The sequence below is a fragment of the Tenrec ecaudatus genome, chromosome 12, assembly GCF_050624435.1.
Source record: "Tenrec ecaudatus isolate mTenEca1 chromosome 12, mTenEca1.hap1, whole genome shotgun sequence".
In the NCBI taxonomy this organism is placed as follows: domain Eukaryota; kingdom Metazoa; phylum Chordata; class Mammalia; order Afrosoricida; family Tenrecidae; genus Tenrec; species Tenrec ecaudatus.
Genome location: NC_134541.1, coordinates 76263753 through 76288406, shown reverse-complemented (window position 1 = coordinate 76288406; position 24654 = coordinate 76263753). Strand labels below are relative to the sequence as shown.

Sequence of the window (24654 nt, the reverse complement as noted above, 5' to 3'; positions counted from 1 at the left end):
TATCAATGATATTGTTCTATAGTTGAAGCATTCTATTGAGTCACCTTTTCTTGGAATGGGCACAAATGTGGATCTCTTCCAGTCAGCTGGCCAGATAGCTGTCTTCAAATTTTCCTGGCATAGATGAGTGAGTGCTTTCAGTGCTTCTTCAGCTTTCTGGAATATTCCACTGGGTATTCGGTCAATTCCTGTAGCCTTGCTTTTGGCTAATGCATTCAGTGCAGTTTGAACTTCGTTGTGCACCCTTGGTTCTTGCTCATTACTCCTGAAATGGTTGACTGTTGACTAGTTCTTTTTGGTTCCGTGACTGTGTATTTTTTCCATCTTCTCTTGACATTTCACTGTCAAAAACGACATTTCAAGACCTATCTTGAAGTACAATGCTTTCAGTGATAGGATATTGATCTCCTCAGAAGTAATACAACTATTACTCAAATTTATGCACCAACCACTAAAATAGTGATGAAGAAATTGAAGAATTCTACCAACAACTATAGTCGGAAATTGAGCAACATGCAATCAAGATGCATGGATAATTATTGGTGATTGGAATACACAAGTTGGAAGCAAAGAGGAAGAAATAACAGTGGGGTGTTTTCCATCACCAACAAGTCCTTGGTGATGGAAAAACAATTGGAGATAACATGACAACATTTCACAAGACCAATGATTTCTTTATCGCAAATACCTTTTTCACCATCACAAATGGCGACTATACACATGGAATTCTCCAGATTGAATATACAGAAATCTAATTGACTGTATCTGTGGGGAGAGACCATGGGGAAGCTCAATCTCAGCAGCTAAACCCAGGATTGGGGCTAGCTGTGGAAAAGATCATCATTTACTCATATATAAGTTCATTCCGAAGCTAATGAAAAATAAAACAAATCCATGAAAGCCAAACTACAACCTTGAGTATATCCCACCCGAAATTTTAGAACATCTCCAGAACAAATGTGATGCACTGAACATTAATGACATAAGACATGTTCTATTAAGCCTACTGTTGTACTGACTCTTCCAAATACTTTAATCGTGCATTTCAAAGTTGTACAGTATCTTCATATTGAAGTGTTAACAAATGACTTCAAAATATAAACCAAGAAAAAAATATATATACCTAAAGACATACCACAATCTTCTTTTGAGAAGCACAAAATTTTAAACATAAGGGCAATAGAATAACTTTTAATCCATGTACTCAGATATGAAACCAAGGGGGTGAGAATCCACAGAACAAGTACATGTCTCCTAATATTAGGTTAAAAAATAAGATTAAAACAATTTCATAATACAAATAGAAATCAATAAATGAAAACACTGAGACTAATGTTCTTGTTAGAAAATTCCATACCTGAAATGGGGAAATCTAATACATTGTCCACATTTTCCCAAACTAACCTGTGATAATAAGACATTCATTGTGATCCAGCACCTCAGTGAAGAGTCGTGATACAATCAATTCAGGATTGATTAAAAATCTAATTTCTTCCTGCACAAGTCCTGCACTGGTCACACCACCTCCAACAAAACGGTTTGCAAAATCCACCTATATTTGGATAAATATGGCATGTTAAATGATTGTTAAAAGCTCACATATATGATAAAGAAGCAAACTTCCTCTAAATTTTTATCTTTTCATTTCCCCAAAAAACATAAACCCTAAATTAGTCATTTCCCCAAGGAAGATAAGTATGACTCCTTGTACTTTTATCTCAGTGTAATTAACATTTCTATCTCTCTGCATCCAAAAATGTAGGAGGACCCTGGAAAAATGGAGCATTCAGGTCCTTTTTCCTAATAAGTTAGGAGCCATAAATCAAGGGAGATCTTTATCTGGAAACATTTCAATAGCATTTCCCCGCCACTCACTGTTTCCCTTTATGTATTTCACATGGCTTTAGCATAATTACAACTTCCTTATATATCATGGCAATAAAACACTTTCACTAGTCTTCTACACTAATATAGAAGCTAATGAAGAAAATTTTACGGAGCAAATCTTAGCTGGAGCCATGTCTTGGGTTGACCCATATGATCCAGAGGGCAGGGTTCAACTAAACCAGTGGCTCCCAAGGGGATCTGCTGGGCCAGTTCAATTCAAAGTATGGGTTCAGAAGGTTATGGTGACTATATTCTGGGATCCTACAGGGGTATTTTTGATAAACTTTCTCAAAGGACATAGAATGACCAAGGGAGATTATTAAGTAGTTTTAAGAAAATAGAACACTGCATTGGTGCATCAGTGAGAAAAGGGCAAAAGCATTGCACTAAGAATTTTTTCCCTGTTACCATGATGTACCCACTCATTCTTGGAGGGTAGCAAAGGCTGTCTTTTTGTTCCCCAAGCTCAAACAGAACACTGTAAAGGAACACAATTTGAGTCTCTTGAGGATGCCAAAACTGCCACTTCGCTGTGGCATAAACTGGAGTAAGAAAATTCTTTGGGTGAAAGGTTAAAGTGCACAACTTGTTAGGCTGGGTTCTCTAGAGAAGCAAAATCAGTGAGACACACACACACACATTCACTCACACATGTATATTATATATGTATCTTGATAATATTACACACACATAGTTATATATCAATCAATGGCTCAGATAGTCATAGAAGTGGATAAGACCAGTATGGTTCCTGTGTGGGTCACATGTTTTGCTTCCCCAGAACCAAGAAGCAGGAAAACTAACCAGTAAGTAGAAAGACAACAGGCTGCTGGAGCTAAAGATGGATGAAACCAAGGTCAGCAAGTCAGGCTCCTGGCTGCAGAGTCAAATGAACCCAAAGCTGGTAGACAATATGATGGAACTTTGGCACAAGTTCAAAGAAACAGAGGTCAATGTGATAGATACAGGATCCAGGTCAGCAAGAGAAACCAAACCGTCCCACAGCCTTTTTAAATAAGGGGTAGGGCACATACACTTTTTTGATTTTTTCTGAATTATATCTTGGTCAAAAGAGGGAAATTAATAGTGCTAGCAGCATTATGGTATTGTTTTCATTTACATTTCCACTGTAATACATTCCAGGTGTGCGGGGCAGAATCTACCTTAAGCCATTCCTCGCAGGATTACAGTGAACTACGAGGCCTGGCATCCTCTAGTGTTAACTAGCAGCACTGATGTTGCTGGGCACAATACATAGAGTGACTTTATACACAATAGAATGAAACATTATCTAACCCTGTACCATATTCACAAGCAGGGCTACATTTCAGTCCATTATTGACTCATTATCCCAATTACCTTGTAAAAGTCTTTATTTTTTCTTTTTTGCAAACCTTCTACCTTACTAAGGATGTCCTTCTTTAGTTACTAGCCCTTCCTAATATTACGTTCAAAGGATGTGAAATGAAGTCTTGTCAAACTTCCAAGGAATATTATAGATTTGCTTCTTCCAAGATATGTTTGTTCATGCTTCTGGAACTTTGGATATATTCAATATTCTCTGACAACACCATTATTCACATGCATCATATTTTCAGTTTTTATTATTCACCGGCAGGCTTTTGCATAGTAAAGGTCAGGTCTTAGTCTTCAAAGAGCTGTCTTTGTGTTTTAACACTTTAATAAAGTCCTTTGCAGTATTTTTTTTTAAAGCTAGATACACAGAGTGTTTGTTAACCTTTTTCAAAAAATATGCTTTTGTTAAAACAATATAATTGTTTCATAAATAATATAAATTAAAAGAAAAATTTGAAGGGTGGGCAAAACTACTTGATCTAAAAGGAAATTACATTAGCAAATATAGTTAAATCACATGCCTAAAACAAGCTTTTTAAGTGTAATAATGCCTTTTTAAATTGATCAGTCCTAGATGTTTGACTTGTAGACTTCATAAGGCTGTAGGTAGCAGAAAAATATCTGAAACTGGTCATCATCTGAGGCAGAACAAGAGTATTTAAAGAAAAAGAACAAAAATGCCTGGTGACAGCTTGTCAAGATCATACCCTGGGAGCTACTTTCACTGTCAATCTACAATTGTTGTTTGAACCAAGAGGCTTAATGCTGTCCAGATCTACGGTTAACTGTCAAAGGGTTTTCAAAGATGCATATGTGAGAAACAGAGAACGTGCACTGGCAAATAATATGACCGAGGCTGTCAAAATTATTTGTTTGGTGTTTTTCTCCATTCTTCTATGATGCTTGTTTGCATCAAGTAAGTTCAGATGACAAAAAACCTTTTAAAATTTCCTTTGCTTCCAGAAGCTTGACGAGATAATTTACCAAACACATTGTTATTCACACATTATTCACCTACCTGTAGCATGCCTCTACCGTTTCCTTCTATAGTACCTTCATATGTGATATGCAACCGAGTCAGGGGCTTTTCATATCTATAATTTAAAAGATACTTCCTTATTTATTTGTTTAATGACAAATTGTTCACTACAAAAAAACCTGAAAGTACAGTTAACAGTAATAGAAAAAACCACCAACATAAAAAACCTAAAATAGATGCCCATTAACATTTTGATGCAGAACCTCCAAAGTTTTTCTTATTCATATAAGTAAATACACATGTATAAACTAAAATGAGAAAATAAAATATTTTGAAACCTTTTCCCCCGTACATTAATTGAAGTTTCTCTTCTTTGAGTTAACTGAAAAGCTTCTGGAGTTAGAAATTAAAAAAAAAACTGGTGAAATTTTATCAGTATACTAGAGTTAGCAACCTAAGAAAAAGGACAGAGTGACAATGATATCACCCTATCAGCAATTTGATAAATAAGTATTATGGAGAGGGCTTGATGAAAATACAAATCACAGAAATTCTCATTTCCCTATGGAATAGGTCTACTCTATAAGACATGGGGGATTGCCATAAGTTGCAATCTACTCAATGATCATGAGTTTTGTTTTCTTTTGGGGTTTTTTTGGGGGGGGATGCAGAGAGGATATTAAATGAAACATAATTAAAGTGAAAAAAATTCTGATTTGTTATATTGATAACATTAGCATATAAATCTATGAACAATATGCCATTAGAAAGACACAGTTGATTTTCTTTCTTTCTTTTAGATGATTTTACTGAAGAAGTTTATTAAACATTTAAAGAATTGACACCAGTCCTTCTCAAACTTCGATTATCTTTCTTTTTTATATAAACTATGGTTCCTAGAGTGTCTAATTGTCTTATTTTTAAATTGAAAATAATTTTCATGTATTAATATAATTTTAAAAAATGTAATCTGCCCTTCATTTGACAGTTAGACCTATTCAAACAATAAGGTAGACTTTTAAACAAATAATCTAAAAGTATCCTTTAAAGACTTTGTCAGGTAAGAATGTATGCATTAGATCCAAAACGAAAAGGACAAACTCCCTTCCATGAAGTCAATGCAGATTCTACAGTTATCAGCTTAGCTGAAAGGACTGCAGTTTGTTAAAACTGCCGTCTTGTTTGACCTGAATCTCACTGTTCTGAGCCCCGCCTGATTAGCCTCTATTAATAAAATTTTATGACATATTCCTAATATGATTTCCCCTGAATAAAAATGTAAATTGTAATTTAATATAATAGGAGCAATGCTGGTTTACTGAAATTATACTAAAGGTGGTAATAATTTTTAGGGAGGATTATTTTTTTAAACAATTTTGGAGATCAGCTGTTGATGGACTATTTCACTCACGGAGGTGTTTTTTCCCTGGTTTCTGTGAGTCTAAACACATTTATAACAAAGTCCAACTAAACTGACCGACACCCTTAAACTCAGAGTGTTTTATTTATATTAACTAACATAATCATCAAAACTCATCATGTAGATAGAGGGGGCAAATACAGAAACTAAGTAATCTAAGCCCAAAAAGCATTTAAGTAGAGATCATGTGTCTGTTAGTTTGTCATATGTGCTGATTTGCGTGATGCTGTGCTGCTGGGAGCTATGTCACTGGTATTTCAATCACCCAAGGTACCCAACTTTGAGTGGAGCTTCCAATGTAAGAGTTCAGTAGGAAAAAGGAACAGGATGTTGACTTCTGAGGGATTAGCCACTGAAAACCTGAAGAGTAACAGCAGAACACTGTCTGACAGAGTACTCAGAGATGAGCCCCTCGGGTTGTAAGGAACTCAAAATACAACTTTGTCAAAATACAGGTGACCTTAATGACATGGAGGAGTAAGGCTTTGGGGAACCTTCATTTGTTAATGGGGCACAACTTAAAATAGGAAGGAACAGCTGAAACATCTCTTAATATTGGAACATGGAATGATGAAGTATTAATCAAAGGAAATTGGAAGTCTTCAAAAAGGAAATGGGATGTATAAAACTATCAATATTCTTGGATCTAGTGGGCTGAATTGCACTGGCATTGACCATTTTGAGTGAACCAATCACATGGTTTCTCATGCTAGTAATGAAAAACTCAAGGGGAATAGAATCGCATTGTTTGTCAAAAAGAGTATTTCAAGAGCTATCTTTAAGTACAATGCTGTCGCTGAGAGGGTAAAATGAATACACCAACAAAGAAATCCAGTTAAACAAGTATTATTCAAATTTACAAATCATTCACTAACACTAGTAATAAAGAATTTAACTTCTTCAGTTTGAAACTGATCAAATATGCAATAAGCATTGGAATGCCAAAGCTGGAAACAAAGAGGGAGGAACGGTATTTGAAAAGAAGGCCTAGGTGATAGAAATACACTTAAAGATTCCATAACAGAATTTTGCAAGACCAATGATGCCTTCCTTCATTGCAAATACCTTTTACCAACAATATAAATAGGAACAACACACCTGGCTCCTGCCAGATAGAATACACAAAAATCAAACTGACTACATCTGCAGAAAGATAATTGAGAAGCTCAGAATCATTAGGCAAAACAAGACCAGTGGCTGACCATGGATTTCTCATATATAAATTCAGGTGGAAGTTGAAAAACATGAAAACAAGTCCACCAGAGCCAAAATACAACCTTGAGTACTTGATGCATTGCACACTAATGACCTGATGAGCTGGGGAATGACATCAAAACCATAAATGAATTAGGTAAAAGATAATCACCGAAATAGGAAAGAGAAAACACCAAAGTGAATGTCAGAAGAGCCTCGGAGGCTTGCTCTTGAATGTAGAGTAGCTAAACAGAAGAGATGATGAAGTAAAAGAACTGAACAGAAAATTTCAGAGGGTAGCTCAAGAAAGCAGTGTCAACAAACTGATGCTGTGCTGAAGGAGCTCACTTTGTCTTTTCCAAGCAAAGTGCAAGACAGCTCCCTGGCTGACCAGTTGAAAAGAAGCACATGTGTGCCTATTCCAGAGCAGAGTGCCTCAAAAGCATGAGGAAGGCGTAAAACAGCATCATTAACAGGGGTTTTTTCCTGTTCATCCACAATCAATGCTTTCGGAAGCAGCAGTCAAGAAATCAAAGATCCATTGCATCTGGTAGATCTGCTACACCAGACCTCTTTAAGTATTGAAAAAAGCAATGATGTTACTTTGAGGCTTAAGGCGTGCCTTACCCAAGCCATGGTATTTTCAACTGCCTCTTATGCATGTGAAAATTGGACACTGAATAAGGAAAACTGAAGAATTGATGTGTTTAATACTGAAAGTGCCATGGACTGCTAAAAGAACAAGTAAATATCTCTTAGAAGAAGTACAGCCAGACTTTAGAGGCAAGGATGGTGAGACTTGGTCTCAAATGCTTTGTACCAGTTGTCAGGAGACATCCTTCAGTTCCTGGAAAAAGACATCACGCTTGATACAGTGGAGGGGCAGCGAAAAGAGGAAGGTCCTGGATGAGATGCACGGACACAGCGGCTGCACCAACAGGCTCAAACATGACAACGATTGTGAGGGTAGCATAGGAGCAGGTGATGTTTTGTTCCATTGTACTTAGGGTCACTATAAATGGAACCAACCTGATGCCAACTAACAAGATCATCATTTATAGCACATATGAGTAAACTTGTGCTCAAGATAGTTAAAACACGACTGCAGCAGTACATCAACTGGGAGTTGCCCAGCTGGATTCAGAAGGGTAAATAGAATGAGGTATATCATTGCTGACATCACATGGATCTTGGCTGAAAACAGAGAACACCAAGGAGATGCTTATTGACTAGGCAAAAGCATTGGACTATGTGGATCATAGCAAACTATGCATAACATTGTGAGGAATAGTTCTAGAACACTTAATTGTGCTATGTAGAAACTGCACATAGACCCAGAGGCATCTGTTTCAAGAAAACAAAGGCATATTACATGATTAAAAATCAAAAAGGTGTTGGTCATCAGGGTCAAATCCTTGCACCACACTCATTCCACATGTACGTTGACCAAATAATCTGAGACGCTGGAATATATGAAGAACACAGCATCAGGAATAGAGGAAGACCTACTATTAACCTAGAATATTCAGATAACATAATCATGCTTGCTGAAAATGATGACTCAAGGCACTCAGCTGATAAAGATAGACTACATTCCAACATAAAGAAAACAAAAACACTCAAAACTCAAATAAACATCATAATACATGGAACAAATATTAACATTAGCATTTAATTTTACTTAACCTCCACAAAGTTCATAGAAGCAATGATTAAGAAATCAAAATCCATATTGAATTGGGCAAATTTGCTTCACAAGACCTCTTTAAGGGTTAAAAAGAACAAAGATGTTACCCCACAAGGGCTGCAGAAATCCGCCCCCCACACACACACAAAAGAGCATATATGTCACTTTGAGGATTAATGTGCATTTGCCCCAAGTCAATGGTATTTCCAGTAATCCCATATGCATATAAAAGCTGGATAATTAACAAGAAGAATCTAAGAACTGATGCATCTCAATTATAGAGTTTGCAAAGAATACTGAAAGTACCAAAGATTGCCAAAACACAAACAAGTATAACAGTACAGCTAGAATGTCTCTGAGAAGTAAGAAAACAGGAACTATTCAACAAGATGGAATGGCTCAGTGGCTATAATAAGCTCAAACATTACAAAAATTGTGAGGATGGCTTCAGGATGGGACAGTATTTTGTTCCGTTGTAAATGTCTCAATGAGTCAGAAACCAGGGAGTTTTCCTCTCCTGCCTCTGTGGAAGTGGGACACACTCTCTCTCTGCTTCACATTCCTGTTGACAAGTCACAGAGAGCTATGCTGATGGCAGCAAGAGCCCTGGAACTTGAAGAGCCACATGCCAACACTGAGATGCACGCACCACTGGATCTGAAAGCCTCTCCACCCACTGTCCTGTGATCTTCCTGCATTGGGTATCATGGTATATCTTATGTGAGTCTGAAGAGAAATTTAGACTGATATTGGGTATATGGGCTAATACCGGACTTACGGACTTTTGATCTAGACTGGGTTGTTTTCTTAATATACAATTTCTCTTTGATATAAAGCTTCTTTTACACACACACACACACACACACACACACACACACACACACACAGTCAGAAACCACTCGATGGCACCTATTAACAAGCTAATGAAGTCACAGGGTATCGTAACCAGGTAGTCTAACTCCACGGTCCAAGTTCTTCACCACTGCTATATTTCCAGAAATATTACTTTGCAAATAGCACATAGAAAGTAGAAAGTAGCACATACATTTAATGTTTTTGTAACTCTTCTTTGAGACCTATATTCCTCAGAATATTTCTAGAGGGAGACTTTCTAATGAGGATATAACTGAAAAGATGAAAGTATGATCCACCAATCTCTAGGCTGTCCATAAAGCACAATCTGTTGTCAACTATTTTCTATGACTGAAGTTGGCAACTTAGAGTGTCAGTAAAAGCATAAAATTAGAAATACTTTTAAAAGCATTTACATTTCCTTATGGGATAAGACCACAAGTTCCCAAACTTATTTGACCCGCCTCCCCCTTTTCAGGAAAAAAAAATTACTCAGCACCCTCTTAACAGTGAAAAACTTTTGTACTATGGGCCATTACCCAGGATAAAGTCTAGGTATATGTTTCTGCAGGCCCACTGGATTGTTCTAGCGCCCCAGGGGTTGGAATCTCACACTTTGGAAAACACTGGTCTAGGCAGTTTCCACATGTCTGTCCCAGGAATCAAAGATCCCTATTATTCTGGCCCTCAATGTTTACTACAACTGGCTAAGGTGTTTACTGGTAACCAGGTGTTAACTATAACATGCCAGAAACTTGGAATTAAGAAAAGCCCATTACTTGTTTCTGCCTTTTAGCTACATACGTTTAGGAGCACCAACAATGTTCTTCTCTTCTTTATCCCCTTTCTTTAAGTGAGTGCACATTCTGGCTCAGGGAAATCTGGGACATGGATTTTAATTACATTTTCCAACTCAACTTACAAAGGAGCTAAACCAGAAATGAGTTCAATAAAATTAAATAGTTTGAAAAATGTAACAAGCTAAATTTTGCCTATAAAATTAAAAAATTTAAAAGGGAACATCTTTCCCTGACTTAGAGGCAAAGCTATGGCATTTCAGTGACATCGCAGCTCCACTCATCTCTGCATCTCTCTCATCTCTCCTATATGGTGATATTACAAATGAGTGTCGTTTCACATACAGAGTGCAGATCCCGAGTTGAATTAAAAATATGATCTTTGAATGGTATTTCAAGATCTATACCAAAATGCATGACATCTGCATTTCTATTAAAGACTAATAGAAGAAGATCGAAGAAAAGTAATGCTCTGGCAGAGTGTTACTTTCATGGTAGGCACCGTATTTTAAGAGGGGCCAATACTAGGAGTCATGTCAAGAGCAGGGATGAAGGGCTACATTCTATATTATATGTAAAAGTAAAGAGATGAGCAGGTTTAATTGGAGAAGAAATGACTCTAAGCTTTATCAGAGGTGGGGGTAAGTCCACAAAGTATTTTTAAGAAGAGTGTAATTCCTTAAATTAAAAAAAACAGATTCATGTATTGTAGATCCAAAGGTAAAACCTGGGACAGTGGTACAGGACTTGAAAAGGTCATTTGAAAGACTTTTAGTAAATGAAAGCAGCTAACTGAAGGATTATAGAGGAAATGGATATTTTCAGTAGGCAGCAGGAATAGATGACATCTTGATGTCCCTTTCATCTCTAATATACCATGAGCCTTCCAAATACTATTTTTTGTTCTCCTTTTTTTTTTTTGCTTGATCCCCCTCTGCACACCCCCACTTTCAGGTTGTTTAAGCTTATTTAATCAATACTTAAAGACTAAAAAACTCAACAACAACAAAAAAGTAAAGAAAAACACCAGCAAAGTAGCAACTTCTATAAAATATGGCAATATTTCACATGGGTAGCCAAATTGCAGAGTTCAAGTCACTCTATACAATTACTTGCTTACATCATTTTAGTTCAACAAAAGTTTCACAGAATTTGTTATCAGGAAAGGAAAAATCATGAAATACAAGCACTGTCAAAATGTAGAAAATAAAGAAGAACATTTAAATACTGGTGTTTCAATTAATATTAGTATTGTCACAAACAAAACTCCTTAATTTTAACAAGATTGTATTTCAAAACAAAGAATTAAGGGGTGGGAATCACAGGGTTTCAGACTTTGATTCAAAAGGATTCTTTCTAGCTATGAGCCCTAACGATGAATCAATTGTAAGCATGAACTCCCTGACACCAGGGTTTTTAGAGATTGAAATGCCATTTTCCAAGGAGCAGCAAAATAAATCTTTTTATAGTAAAACAGCCCTTCTAAATCTAAGGCTTTAAGATTATTTTTTATGGTTACCTTTCCCACTCTGGAAAATCTTCAAGACTCTGTCTTGTAAACGTTACCAACCCAGTAGGTTCTACAAAAGAAATAAAAGAAAAACATACTCAAATTAAATTTTAATTTTAAGACAGATCATATATACTCAGTACAACAAGAAATGTTTCAAAATGATTATAAAACCAGTTAAGAAATACCATGCTTAGTGTTGGAATGCAATAGAAGATCAATTTAAGATAATATCCTTACATTAAGAATCTTTGCTATAAATTAGTTATGTCCCTGCTAAATAAAACTAAATTAATAAGAGCACTACACTTTAATTTGATTGCCAATACTTTCGGGTGCTATTTTCTAAAATAAATACTCTTAAGACAACAAAACACAAAGGATCTAGGTTATGCAATTAAGACAAAAGTGAATTCAAATGAGGATTCTTTCTCAAAGAAAAACCTTAACCTAAAACCATAGAAGAGCAAATAGATACACATTTATATAACAAAGTAAAATGTTTAAGATTAAAACAGAAAATTATTGGCATATATGTTGGAATTAACATGGCTAATTATTGGGCTTAAATATGTAAGTATGTGCTTTAGTTGAAAGAAGAAATTATTGTGCTCTATTACCTTGGTAAAGTAAGATTACATATCTTTCCAGTAGTAACAGATTTGAGAGGATCGAGCAAAATTCTATTGATAACATCACACATAATTTCTGATTAATTTTACTTATTTTTTAAATGTTCATTTTATTAAAGCAGTGGCAAAAACTACCAATACATAAGCTGACCACAAATAATTTATATGATTCAAACCAAAAAATAAACTGAAAACATCAGTCTATTTTTTTCCTTCTGTTTAAAAGAAAATTCTTAAGCAATAAGCAAGATGTCAGACACCATTATTTTGAGTGGTGGTAGAGTCCCAATGGAAGCTCGACAACCATTTCATTCCTAAGAGCAAATCCACATGTCTATTCTCTCGGTCACAAAGAGTAACAACTCAAAATCACATGGATTAGAATTCTGGAAGATGGCAGCATAAAGACCATTGTTCTGATCCTGCCCCATAAATACAACAAGGAATACAAGGATATGGTACTAAGTTTTGAGGGACTCTGAATAGGGAGTAGAGCAGCAATTCTCAACCTGTGAGTTGCAAGCCCTAAGATAAGCGGTTCTCAACATGTGGGTCACGACCCCTTTGGGGGTTGAATGACCCTTTCACAGGGGTCGCCTGATTCACAACAGTAGTAACATTACAGTTATGAAGTAGCAATGACAATAACTTTATGGTTGGGGGACTGCCACAACATGAGGAACTGGACTAAAAGGTCAAGGCATTAGGAAGGTTGAGAACCACTAGAGAGGAAAGCAAGGAGCAACAGTGGATAGATAAGGATCAGCTGAACAACAGGTTGCACGTGGCAGGAAAGTCACTTCTCTGACCATTTCTGCCTCAACTAGCCAAGTAGGATCAATGACAGTGAGAAGACACAAGTTACCAGAACCACCTATTTTCCTGGTTAAATTTTGGTAGAAGCAAAATGACCCACTGTGCTTTTTGGATATCCTTTACTTCTGTTATCTGACTTGCCTCTGGCTCTGTGTCTGGCATTTGGCTTGCTTCTGCACGAGCCTCAGATTTTGAACTGAACAGCTGCCACCACTACGTGAGACAAGTCCTAAGTTTTGTGAGTTTCTGTGGGATGTCTCACTAAATCACAGAACCCAAGCATTAGGGAATATACTCAAGGTAGGAATGACAGGGGGACTAGTGAAGCAAAACCAGTGATGCTTATATGTGTTATACAAAGAAAGGAAAACAACGTGGGAGTTCTTCAGAATAACAAAATGTAACTACCATACGACCACTCTTAGGTATATATAAAAAGTCTTAACAGTAGAGACTTGTACAACAATGTTCTGCACACTGTTCACAATAACCAAAAACTGGGCACAACATAAATGTCCACCAATAGATGAATGGATATACAAAATGTGTTACAACATTCAAGGGACCATTATTAAGCCAGTAGGTTAAATACAATCTTGATGCATTTACTACATATTATTCACACACAAATACAACGTGGTTGGAGTTGGATGACATTATAGAGTCAAAGAAATAAACCACAAAAAGTCAAATACTGGATGACTCACTTGAATAAAGGACAAAAAAGATAAAGATACAGAAAACAAAGTTTATCAGTGGCGATAAAGGTAGGAAAGAGGGAAAAAGTGGTGGGTAATAGCAATAGAAATTCCACATTGCAGGTCAATCTAGATAAGATAGGCTGGATAAACAATCTAGAGGAGAAAACAACAGACCGATGGTTGTGGGGAGACATGGGAGAAAGGGAGGTGAGTAAAGGAAGTGGTGTTAACAAACCCAGGGACAAGGGAACAAGTGATCCAAAATCAATGGTGAGGAGAGTGTAATAGGGCTTGATCAAGAGCAATGTAACCGAGAGGAATTACTGAAACCCAAATGAAAGCTGAGCATGATAGTGGGACAAGAGGAAAGTAAAAGGAAAAACAGAGGAAAGAAGTAGGAGGCAAAGGGGATTTATAGAGGTCTAAATACAGGCATGTACATATGTAAATATATTTATATATTATGATGGGGAAATAGATTTATGTGCAGATATTTATAGGCTTAGTATTGAGGTAGCAGATGGACAGTGGGCCTCAACTCAAGTACTCCTCAATGCAAGAACTCTTTGTTCTATTAAACTGGCATTCCATCATGCTCACTTTCCCGACAGGATCGCCAAAGACAAAGCGGGTGCATAAGCAAAAATAGTGAAGAAAGCTAATGGTGCCCAGCTATCAAAAGATATAGCATATGGGGTCTTAAAGGTTTGAAGGTAAACAAGCTGCCATCTAGCTCAGAAGCAACAAAGCCCACATGGAAGAAGCACAGCAGTCTGTGTGATCACGAGGTGTTGAAGGGATCAGGTATTAGGCATCAAAGAACAAAAAGTCCTATCATTGTGAATGAGGTGGAGTGCAGAGTGGGGACCCAGGACCCATCTGTAGGCAATTGGACATCCTCTTACATAGGGAGGAGATGAGCCAGTCAGGGTGCAGGGTAGTGATGAAACATACACCTTTCCTCTAGTTCTTGAATGCTTCCCCCCCCCCCACTATGATAATCCCAATTCTACCTTACAAATCTGGCTAGATCAGAGGATGTACACTGGTACAGATAGGAACTACAAACACAGGGAATCCAGGGCAGATGAACCCTTCAGGACCAGAGGTGAAAGTGCCGATACCAGGAAGGTGGAGGATAGAAAGGGGGAACTGATTACAAGGATCAACATATAACCCCCTCCCTGGGGGACGGACAACAGAAAAGTGGGTGAAGGGAGATGATGGACAGTATAAGACATGGCAAAATAATAATTTATTAATTATCAAGGGTTCATGAGGGAGGGGGAGAGGGGAGGAAAGGGAAAAAATGAGGAGCTGATAACAAGGGCTCAAGTAGAAAGCAAATGTTTTGAGAATGATGAGGGCAGTAAATATACAAATGTGCTTAACACAATATATGGATGGATGGATTATGATAGGAGTTGTATGAGACCCAAATAAAATGATAAATAAAGAACTATAAGAGCCCCCCTCAACAAAGTGATTTAAAAAAAAAGAAATCCCACATTGATTTAAAGATAGGGGAGCTAATCAATTATTTTAATTGTTATAAAAAAGGTGTACACTTGTAAATACTTGAACAGCTGCTTACATTAATGCCCCATCCCCACCATCCACAAAGAGCTCCTGAGATTTGATTCCTTGGTTTAGACATTTATAGTTTTGTGGGGCACTAGAGAAAACTGACCTAATAATTTGTTAAGTGCTTCTGTTCTATCTCCCTGTACATTGCCTGGGGGTTCAAAAAAGCTTGCAATCATCCATCCAGGGAAAAAAGTCACTATACACCTGGAGGGATAGAGGAAGAAGGAAACTCAGGAATAGGGGGAGGGTATAGAACCTACAGCTAATTGTCTCCATGAACAACTGCTTCCTTTGCCAGAAGAACTTGAGAGTGCTACCATTACTGAACATTTTGATGAGAGGTTCTACAGAAGATTCCAGATCAAAAAAGGGAAAACAAAACAATTTTAAATTCTCATGGACTGGGAATTCATGCCCTAAGGTAATCTTGAAATCTTAAAAATGTAACTCATTGGAGTCTTCTTAAAAACCAATAGTATAGCTCAGTGTTTCCCAAAGTGGGTGATATTGGGGGCACTGGAATGATCCAGGATGGACACAAAAGCAGGTACCTGAACTTTATCCTGGATTGTAGTACAAAAGTAGTTTTGAATTGCCAGAGTGTGACAGGGGAGCAGGGGAGGCAAGTGCGCTAAATAATTTTTTTGGAAAATGGAATAGTGGCTAAATAAGTTTGAGAACCTATCATTGTGTTAATTTTAAAGAAATAAGTGCTCTGAGAATTATACTCTGGTTAAATACTATCTATATGCAATAAAATTGACAAGAGGAACTCGAAAAATTAGACAGGAATTCATGTTATTAAGAAAGGGACATGAAGGGCTTAAGTGGAGAGCAAATGCTTTGAAAATGATGAGGGCAAAGAATGTACAGATGTGCTTTATACAATTGATGTATGTATATGTATGGATTGTGATAAGAGTTGTATGAGTCCCTAATAAAATGTTTTTTTTAAAAAAGGCAAAGAACGGGACACGAGGGTGAAAATAGTTATTCAACTCCCATGTAATTAGTGTCACTAAATGGTACTTGTAGAAAGTGATACAGTGACTACATCAGTGGGCTCAGCCATAAGAACAATGTGAGGATGATGGGGACTGGCAGTGTTCCGTCCTATGGAGCATATGGAGAAGAACTGACTGATGGCGCCTAACAAGGGGAAACCCAAGGGAAAGGGGACCACACAGAGAACAGAGGACAATGGAACAAGAAGAAATAATAGCAAACATATTTATGTGTTTATTTACATAATGCTTTAGATACTATGTAAATATTGATATTTATGTATAGATGTATTCATGTATTTTGAATTTCCTGAAAGAAATAAAACTCATAGAGAGAAATAGACAGCACTACAATAATTGTAGAGTTCATGCGACACAAAAAGGAGGACAAAACAGCTAGAAATAAACTCCACAAAGACATAGAAGAACAACACAATTTTATCGCTAAGACATATAAGTACACATGGAACACTTTATAACAGACAATAGCAGGGCCGCAAAGCAAACCTTAATAAATTTAAAAACACCAATATAAACAAACCACTGTATCTCAAATCACAACACTATAAAATTGGAAATAAAAAATAGGAAGATAAAGGGGGAAAAGCAAACTACTTGGTATTAACTGCTTAAAAACTACTGGTTAAGTGAAGATACTAAGTTTTTTTTTAATTACTTGAGAAAAAAAAGGAAATAAAAATGTAACACATCAAAACATTTGGACCACAACACAGTACTCAATCGTGTAAATGTACACATCAAAAAAAGAAGAGAGAACCCAATCACCACATATATCAAACATCTCTAACAATTAGAAAATCAGAAAAATACTGCATCAGCTACCAAAAGATATAATAAAAATTATAGAAGAAATAAGCTAAGCAGAATATAGAAAAACAATAGAAAGGACCAACATTCTTTGAAAGGATTAACAAAATTGAGAAACTACTGGCAAGCCTAAATGAGGACAAGAAGAGGCAAATACCAAGATTAATAAATGAAATGGACAACATCACAACAAAACCAAATGAAATAATAAAAAATGAATAACACCATGAAGAACTGTATTGCAACCGATTTTAAAGCCAACAAGAAACAGACAAATTTCTAGAAACCCACTACCAATTCTAACACATACTGATTTGAAAAAATAAACAGACCTGTAAGAAAATAAATCATTGATCTCTCTCTCTCTCTCTCAAAAAAAAAATCTCTCAACAACAATCAAAGTCCAAGATCAGACAATGCCATCAGGGAATTCTACCAAACATTCAGAAAACAATTGACACCAAATTTACTCAGAATATACAAAAGAAAGGCAAACCCCGGAATTAATTTTAAAAAGTGAGCATAATCCTTTACCCAAATTAGGCTAAAACATTACCAGAGTAGACAATTATAGACCGCTATACCTTAAGAACATAGATGCAAGTCACTGAGGTTTGATAAATTGTTTTAAATTGTTGAAGGCAAACCAATGAACCAATAAATAAACTTCTACCTGATCACTATAAAAAATGTTGGGGGATGGGAGAAACCCTTTGGGACAGTTCTAGATTTTCATTTGTGACAAGTCACTACGTGTAGGAATCAACATTAAACAACTACTACCCTTGTCTCAGGAATACGAATCGGAAGTCAAATCATCTAAAGTGGGGTTAAGAACTTCCACATGATGCCTTATTTGTATCTCTTTGATTTTTCTTGTCAATTCCAATACTAAGAATATAATAAATAGATAAAACAATCTTGTTAGTATGAGCCTTAAAACATTCTTTAGATATTTAACTTCCTTTAAGACTTCACTACTCAAAACTATTCAAACACTATAGAAGCAAATCTATTGGAAACCAATGTCAATCTCACCATTCAGAAACTTAGTATAGAAGAGCATTAAATGACACTTAAGATTAAGAATAACAAAGAATAATTCATAAATAAGTGTTGCTAGCTAAGCAAGAGAAAAAGTCAAAGAATATAGTTCTTAGATACAATAATTTTTAAATGCCTTGAGATCACATCTTATGTATAAAAACACTCTATATTCTAGAAAAGTGCATTTTAATCACCATTTCTCTTAATAAAATCACAATATATAATTCATGTCAACCACCAGTTTTTAAGAACTTCATTTAAAAGATAACTTTATACTGAAAATAATTTAATTCAGAAGGTTCTTTAAAACCTTCCAGTCTCAAGAGTCTAATCACAAAAGCAATATATAAATATTTAACAACAGTGAAAAGTTGGTCCTAATTCTAAAAGGCAAATTTGTTTCTGTATTAAATTCTGAAAATGGGATATGTTTTTTAACTGAAGGGATCTTGTTACTACTGTCTGTCTGGATTAAAGTGGACTTTTTCCAGAGAAAATTTACTCTGTCTCCAAGTGCCATCTGGGAGCAGAGTGATTGGACATCAGTCTTAATCAAATTTTCTGCTGCAGGATTTTGTGGGCTACACTGGTGGTATGACTTCACATACCAAAGTGATGTCTTGTAATTCAAACTCCCAGAAGAGATTACTTTTGCCCTTCCTTCTACCAGAGCTAAGGTCTTTCAGGCTGGTGAGCTTCTTTGCTGCCTCTTTTCAGCAGTCCGGTAATTTCTCAGCTTTGTGGGAAAGGTCTCCTGTTATACTCCCCATCTTGAGTAGTTCTTTTTCCTTTTTAACCAAAAACAAGCCCATTGCCATCAAGTTGATTTTTATTCATAGAGACCCTACAGGCTAGATTAGAACTGACCCTTTAGGTTTGAGGCTGTAAATCTTTTTGAGAACAGAAAGCCTCATTTTTCTCATAAGGAGTGACTGGTAAAGTTGAGCTACTTAACTTTGTGGCTAGCAGTCCAACATGCCACCAAGCTCCTTTTGTCCATTATTTATGGTTAAATAATGATAATTCTTACGATTTATGATATCCTAGATGGATGACCTATGGTGCTTTAAATAGATTTCTATAAGTAGGCTCTAGAAATTCTATACCTACAGTTCTCATCCTGTGGGTCATGACCCCTTTGGGGGTTGAACAACCCTTTCACAGGGGTTGCCCAATTCATAACAGTAGCCAAATTAAAGTTATTTAGTAGCAATGAAAAAATGTTATGGTTGGGGGAGTCATCACAACATGGGGAACTGTATTAAAGGGCCACGGCATTAAGAAGGTTGAGAACCATTGTTCTATGCCATTAATTATTACATTGCAAACCTCTTTTTTACCCTAAGTATTTTCTCAAGTTTTAGCCTTACATGCTGAAAGTTTAACAATAATTCTCTGTATATTCATTAAGGATTCAATTAACATGCATAGTGAAAATGCAGGGAAAAATACCTTCTGGATATATTTGTGTATAAGTCCAATTTTTCAGCACATTAAAAAAATTAAATCATTTTATTGGGGGCTGTACAACTCTTATCACAATCTACACATACATCCACTGGGTACATCCACTTTTGTACATTGTTTCCCTCATCATTCTCAAAACATTTGCTTTCTACTTGAGCCCCTAGTATTCACTCCTCATTTTTCCCTCCCTCCCCACTCCCCTTCCCTCATGAACCACTGATAATTTATAAATTATTATTAGTCATATATTATACCATCGACATCTCCCTTCACTCACTTCTCCACTGTCTGTCCTCCAGGGAGGAGGCCATATGTAGATCCTTGTAATCTGTTCCCCCTCTCTCCCTCGCCTTCCCTCCACCCTCCCGGTATTGCCACTCTCACCACTGGTCCTGAGGGTTTCATCTGTCCTGGATTCCCTGTGTTTCCAGTGCCTATCTGTACCAGTGTACATCCTCTGGTCCAGCTGAATTTGTAAGGTAGAATTGGGATCATGATAGTGGGGGGTAGGGGGAGGAGGAGCATTCAAGGACTAGAGGAAAGTTGTATGTTTCATCATTGCTACCCTGTTCCCTGAATGGCTGGTCTCCTCCCTGCGACCCTTCTGCAAGGGGATGTCCAATTGGCCACAGATAGGCCCTGGATCCCCACTCTGCACTCCCCCTTATTCACAATGCTATGGTTTTGTTTTGTTTTTTCTCTTTGGTGCCTGATACCTGATCCGTTCAATGCCTCATGATCTCACAGGCTGGTGTGCTTCTTCCATGTGGGCTTTATTGTTTCTCAGTTAGATGGTCACTTGTTTATCTTCAAGCCTTTAAGACCCCAGACCTCTATATCTTTTGATAGCTGGGCACCATCAGCTTTCTTCACCACATTTGCTTATGCACCAGCTTTGCCTTCAGCAATCCTGTCGGGACAGCTGGTGTGCTTCTTCATGTGGTTTTTGTTGTTTCTCAGCTAGATGGCCGCCTGTTTATCTTCAAGCCTTTAAGACCCCAGATGCTTTATCTTTTGAAAGCCAGGCACCATCAGCTTACTTCACCACATTTGCTTATACACCCACTTTACCTTCAGTGATCATGTTGTGACAGGTTGGTGTGCTTCTTCCGTGTGGGTTTTGTTGTTTTCTCAGCTAGACGGATGCTTGTTTATTTCAGGCCTTAAGACCCCAGAAGCTATATCTTTTGATAGCAGGGCACCATCACATTTTTCACCACATTTTTTATTTACCCATTGTCTTCAGCGATCATTCAGCACATTTTTAATGCAGTTTGGGGGTAAAATTAGGTGCCTCAGCTGATATTCGGGTTGGCTTATACTTTAGTATATACAGTATTTACAAATCAATGTGTAATTTAATTTGATACTAAAAATAAGCAAATAAGGGTAATTTAAGGCAATTTTAACTTTTCTAGTGTAAAAAAACAACTTTTAGCTTTTCCCTGGAAGTGTCTAGAACACTAAAATTTAGAAAGATTAGTGACTTTGAATACGTGGTATAATCACGGAATTCATTCTACACTGAAACCTGTGAGAGTTGAACAACAGATCTTCCTTGCTTTTCTGGGTCTCACAAGTTTCCCACCTTTGAAATGATGCATTCTTACTACTTTTCTATCATTTATTTTATTGTAAAGTATGGTACTTCAATTTTCCTTCCCTAATAGGCTTATGCCTTATACAAATTCTAGCCCTGAGAAGCTTAGCTATATTGATTTAAAATATCAAAAGTGTACCTTCTTAACAAATTATTACAAAGGAACCTACACTTTCCTTAATATTTTATTCAGTACAGATGATAAAAACAAAATCCAATGAATTAAGAATTAATCTTCTCTCAACGAAGCATGATTGTTATAGTAAAATATCAAAATCTTAATAACATAACTTCTTTCCAAAAAGTGTCCAACACTACATTCATGAGGAAAATATGCCCAAGTTTATCATAATTCAGGAAAATTGCCCATCTAAGAAAGGGTATAAGAAAACTCACCTAAAATTTAAATTATGTGTATTAAGAACCTTACAATCTACATGACCAGTCTACAAAGGATCATTTTCCTTCATCCAGGTTGACCTTTTCTACTAAAAAGTTGATTCTAAGGAAACAAAAATATCTCATAAATTCCCTTAAGAAGAGTGGTTCTCAACCTTCCTAATGTTGCGACCCTTTCATAGTTCCTCATGTTGTGGTTAGCCCCAACCATACCATTATTTTCGTCGCTACTTCTTAACTGTAATTTTGCTACTTTTACAAATTGGGCGACCTCTGTGAAAGGGTTGAGAACCGCTGCCTTAGAACCAACTTTCTAGAGAAGGATCAAGCTTTCTACTTGAGAGCTACAGTCTCAAAAATCCATGTAGGCAGTTCTACCCTGTCCTACAGGGTTGCTTTGAATCAGAATTTACTTGATAGCAGGTAAGTTTGGTTTCGGTAGAATCAACTTGTAAGAAAAGCTACTTTGATAATAGCTTACATCTGTTAAGGTGGCAGAGTGGTTATAAACTCGGTTGAAACCACCAACTGCTCTGAAGTATAAAGTGATTTCTACTCTTGTAGAGTTATCATCTCAGAAATTCACAGGGGCAGTTCTACCCTGTCCTACAGGGTCACTGTGAGTCAGTGTGGTAGTTAGATAATTTTACGTCAACTTGAAGATGTATGAAAGTAGTGTAGGGTTGGAGTCAAACCTGCCCAAAGTCACAGCTTGGTGACTCCTTCATGGTATAAAGGTGTGAGACACTGGGAACTGCTCTCTCTCTCCGCCCTCACCTTCCTAATTGCTGGCCATGCTGAGGGTTGCTAGAACCTTGCCGTATCTGGAAACCTGCCATGTTTCCAACAACCTCAGATCCACATGACTCTACAGAGCCCATCGACCTGTGTTCTTCTTGCATTCTGCATCACTGTATGTGGCTGCTTGAGTCTGACGAGGAGCTTATGGACTAGTATTGGACTTATGGACTTGATTTGGACTGGGCTAAGATACCTTCTTGATAACTAATTACTTTTTATATAAAACTTTTATACATATGAGTGTCACTGGATTTGTTTCTCTAGTCAACCTGGCCTAACACAGTTGGCATCAACTTGATGGCAGTAAGTTTGGTTTGAGTTTTACATTTCTTAAATGGAAATGCTTGCATTAAATCATTAAATGTTCACAATAGTCCGCTGAGATAATTATAATTTTTATTTTATAGCTATAGAAACTGAGACACAGAAAACCATGTCCACGATCACCCAACTCCTAAGATAAAATTATTTAGTTATAATCACTATCAGTTGGTGACTACTAATCATTTACCACTATTGCTTCTGTTGCTATGTTAGCCTCTGAGAAAGCAAGATGATCAAGGTCCAAGACAGAAGAATGACATATGCACATTAACTATATGGGACTCTACCAATGGCTTAAGAGGGAAAAAAAAGGAGGTTCCGTAGAAAGGCAATGTCTAGTTGACCTACACAAATCATTTACATAGCCCTCCTAACACTCACAGCACATATATACACATATACACAATGCACACTTAGATTATAATAGTAAATTATTACTGCTTCAACATGGTTTGGGTTGGATGTGTGTTTTAAATACACACTGTTCCTGACATGTTACTTGATCTGAATTGCAACTATCAGGATAAAAATTGTAATTACAGAATTACAAAAAAATTGTAATTATAATCAAAGGAATTTACTTTTCTCTGTGACTCTTCTAAAGTAGCAAAAGAGTGTTTTAAGCTTTTCTGGTTTCCTTGATGAACGTCCTTCAAACAACCTGAAAGAGACAAAACAAAAATTAAAAAATCAGGGGCAGATGATTTAAAATACTTTAATGAGTCACAGGGAGAAAGACGAGGCTTTGTACTCCTATAAAGAGTTAAGTCTTGGAAACCCACAAAATTTTAATAGGGTAATTCTACCCTGTCATATAGAGTCTCTGTGAGTCTGAGTAGACTCGAGAGTATAAACATCATCATCATCATCATCAATTCACAAACAAAGAAGAAATCTCTATTTTCATCAGAGTGGAAGAAACCATTCTAGAACATAACTGTGATATACAATTATAGAGAACTAAAAAATGATTTAGATTCAAAAGGCATAAAGGGAGGTCTGAAACCAACTTATTCAAGGATTCTTCAATGTTGTCCACTCAAGTCAGGTGGCTCTCTAATAGCTTCTTTCTCTAATAGCTCTTGCCTTGGGAGAAGGCACCAGCTGGTTCCCCAAAGTCAATTAGGGTTGCAAATTAATAATGCATGGTTATTTCCCAAAGGCAAATACTATAAATAATTCATAACATTACTAAATATTTAGATGTTAAACAAAAATGGCTTCTGAAACAAATCCACATCTGATTATACTGAGCACAGGGGAGAAAGAGGCAAGTATGACAAGATATTTGGGGGCTGATTTGCCTTGGTTATTAAACAAATATGCCCTCTGCATGGTAGCAAAAACAGTGATCTGTGTCATCTAGTTTCCAGTAACCTGGGCTTTGCACTCCCTAATTTCATTTTCTTTGAAATGGAATGGCACTGTTAGTGGTAACACATAATGCAATTTATCCTGAGGAAAGAAAAGCTGCAAGGCTGGATAAGTGTATGACCTGAGTAAGTAGCTCACTAAAAGATGTCAAACACAAAAGCATGCTTTGGGCATGAGAGCTAATGTTTGAAAGGTATTTAAAAACTATAGAGATTCTGTGGTTATAAATGATGGGGTATTATTCAACTGACTCTAGTTATACACTCTTGGCCTTAAAATCCAAAATGCTGCAAGTAAAACTCTAACAATAAGTGCTGCAATGGATAGAATTTTTCATGGTTAGAAAAGACTTATGTAACTATTCAGAAAGAAAAAACATAATTCCATGAGTA

At 36.7% G+C, this 24654-nt stretch overlaps 1 protein-coding gene across 2 annotated transcripts in view; it reads right to left on the bottom strand.

Moving 5' to 3' along the window:
• The window catches only part of PARG (poly(ADP-ribose) glycohydrolase), a 155889-nt gene that overhangs the window by 50804 nt on the left and 80431 nt on the right, over positions 1–24654 (bottom strand). For both annotated transcript variants that reach the window (XM_075564169.1, XM_075564168.1), the window contains exons 10-13: positions 23470–23549; positions 11692–11752; positions 4262–4337; positions 1405–1552 (exon numbers count right to left, since the gene is read on the bottom strand). In XM_075564169.1, the coding sequence (XP_075420284.1) occupies positions 1405–1552; positions 4262–4337; positions 11692–11752; positions 23470–23549 (365 nt within the window). The remainder of the gene's footprint in view (positions 1–1404; positions 1553–4261; positions 4338–11691; positions 11753–23469; positions 23550–24654) is intronic.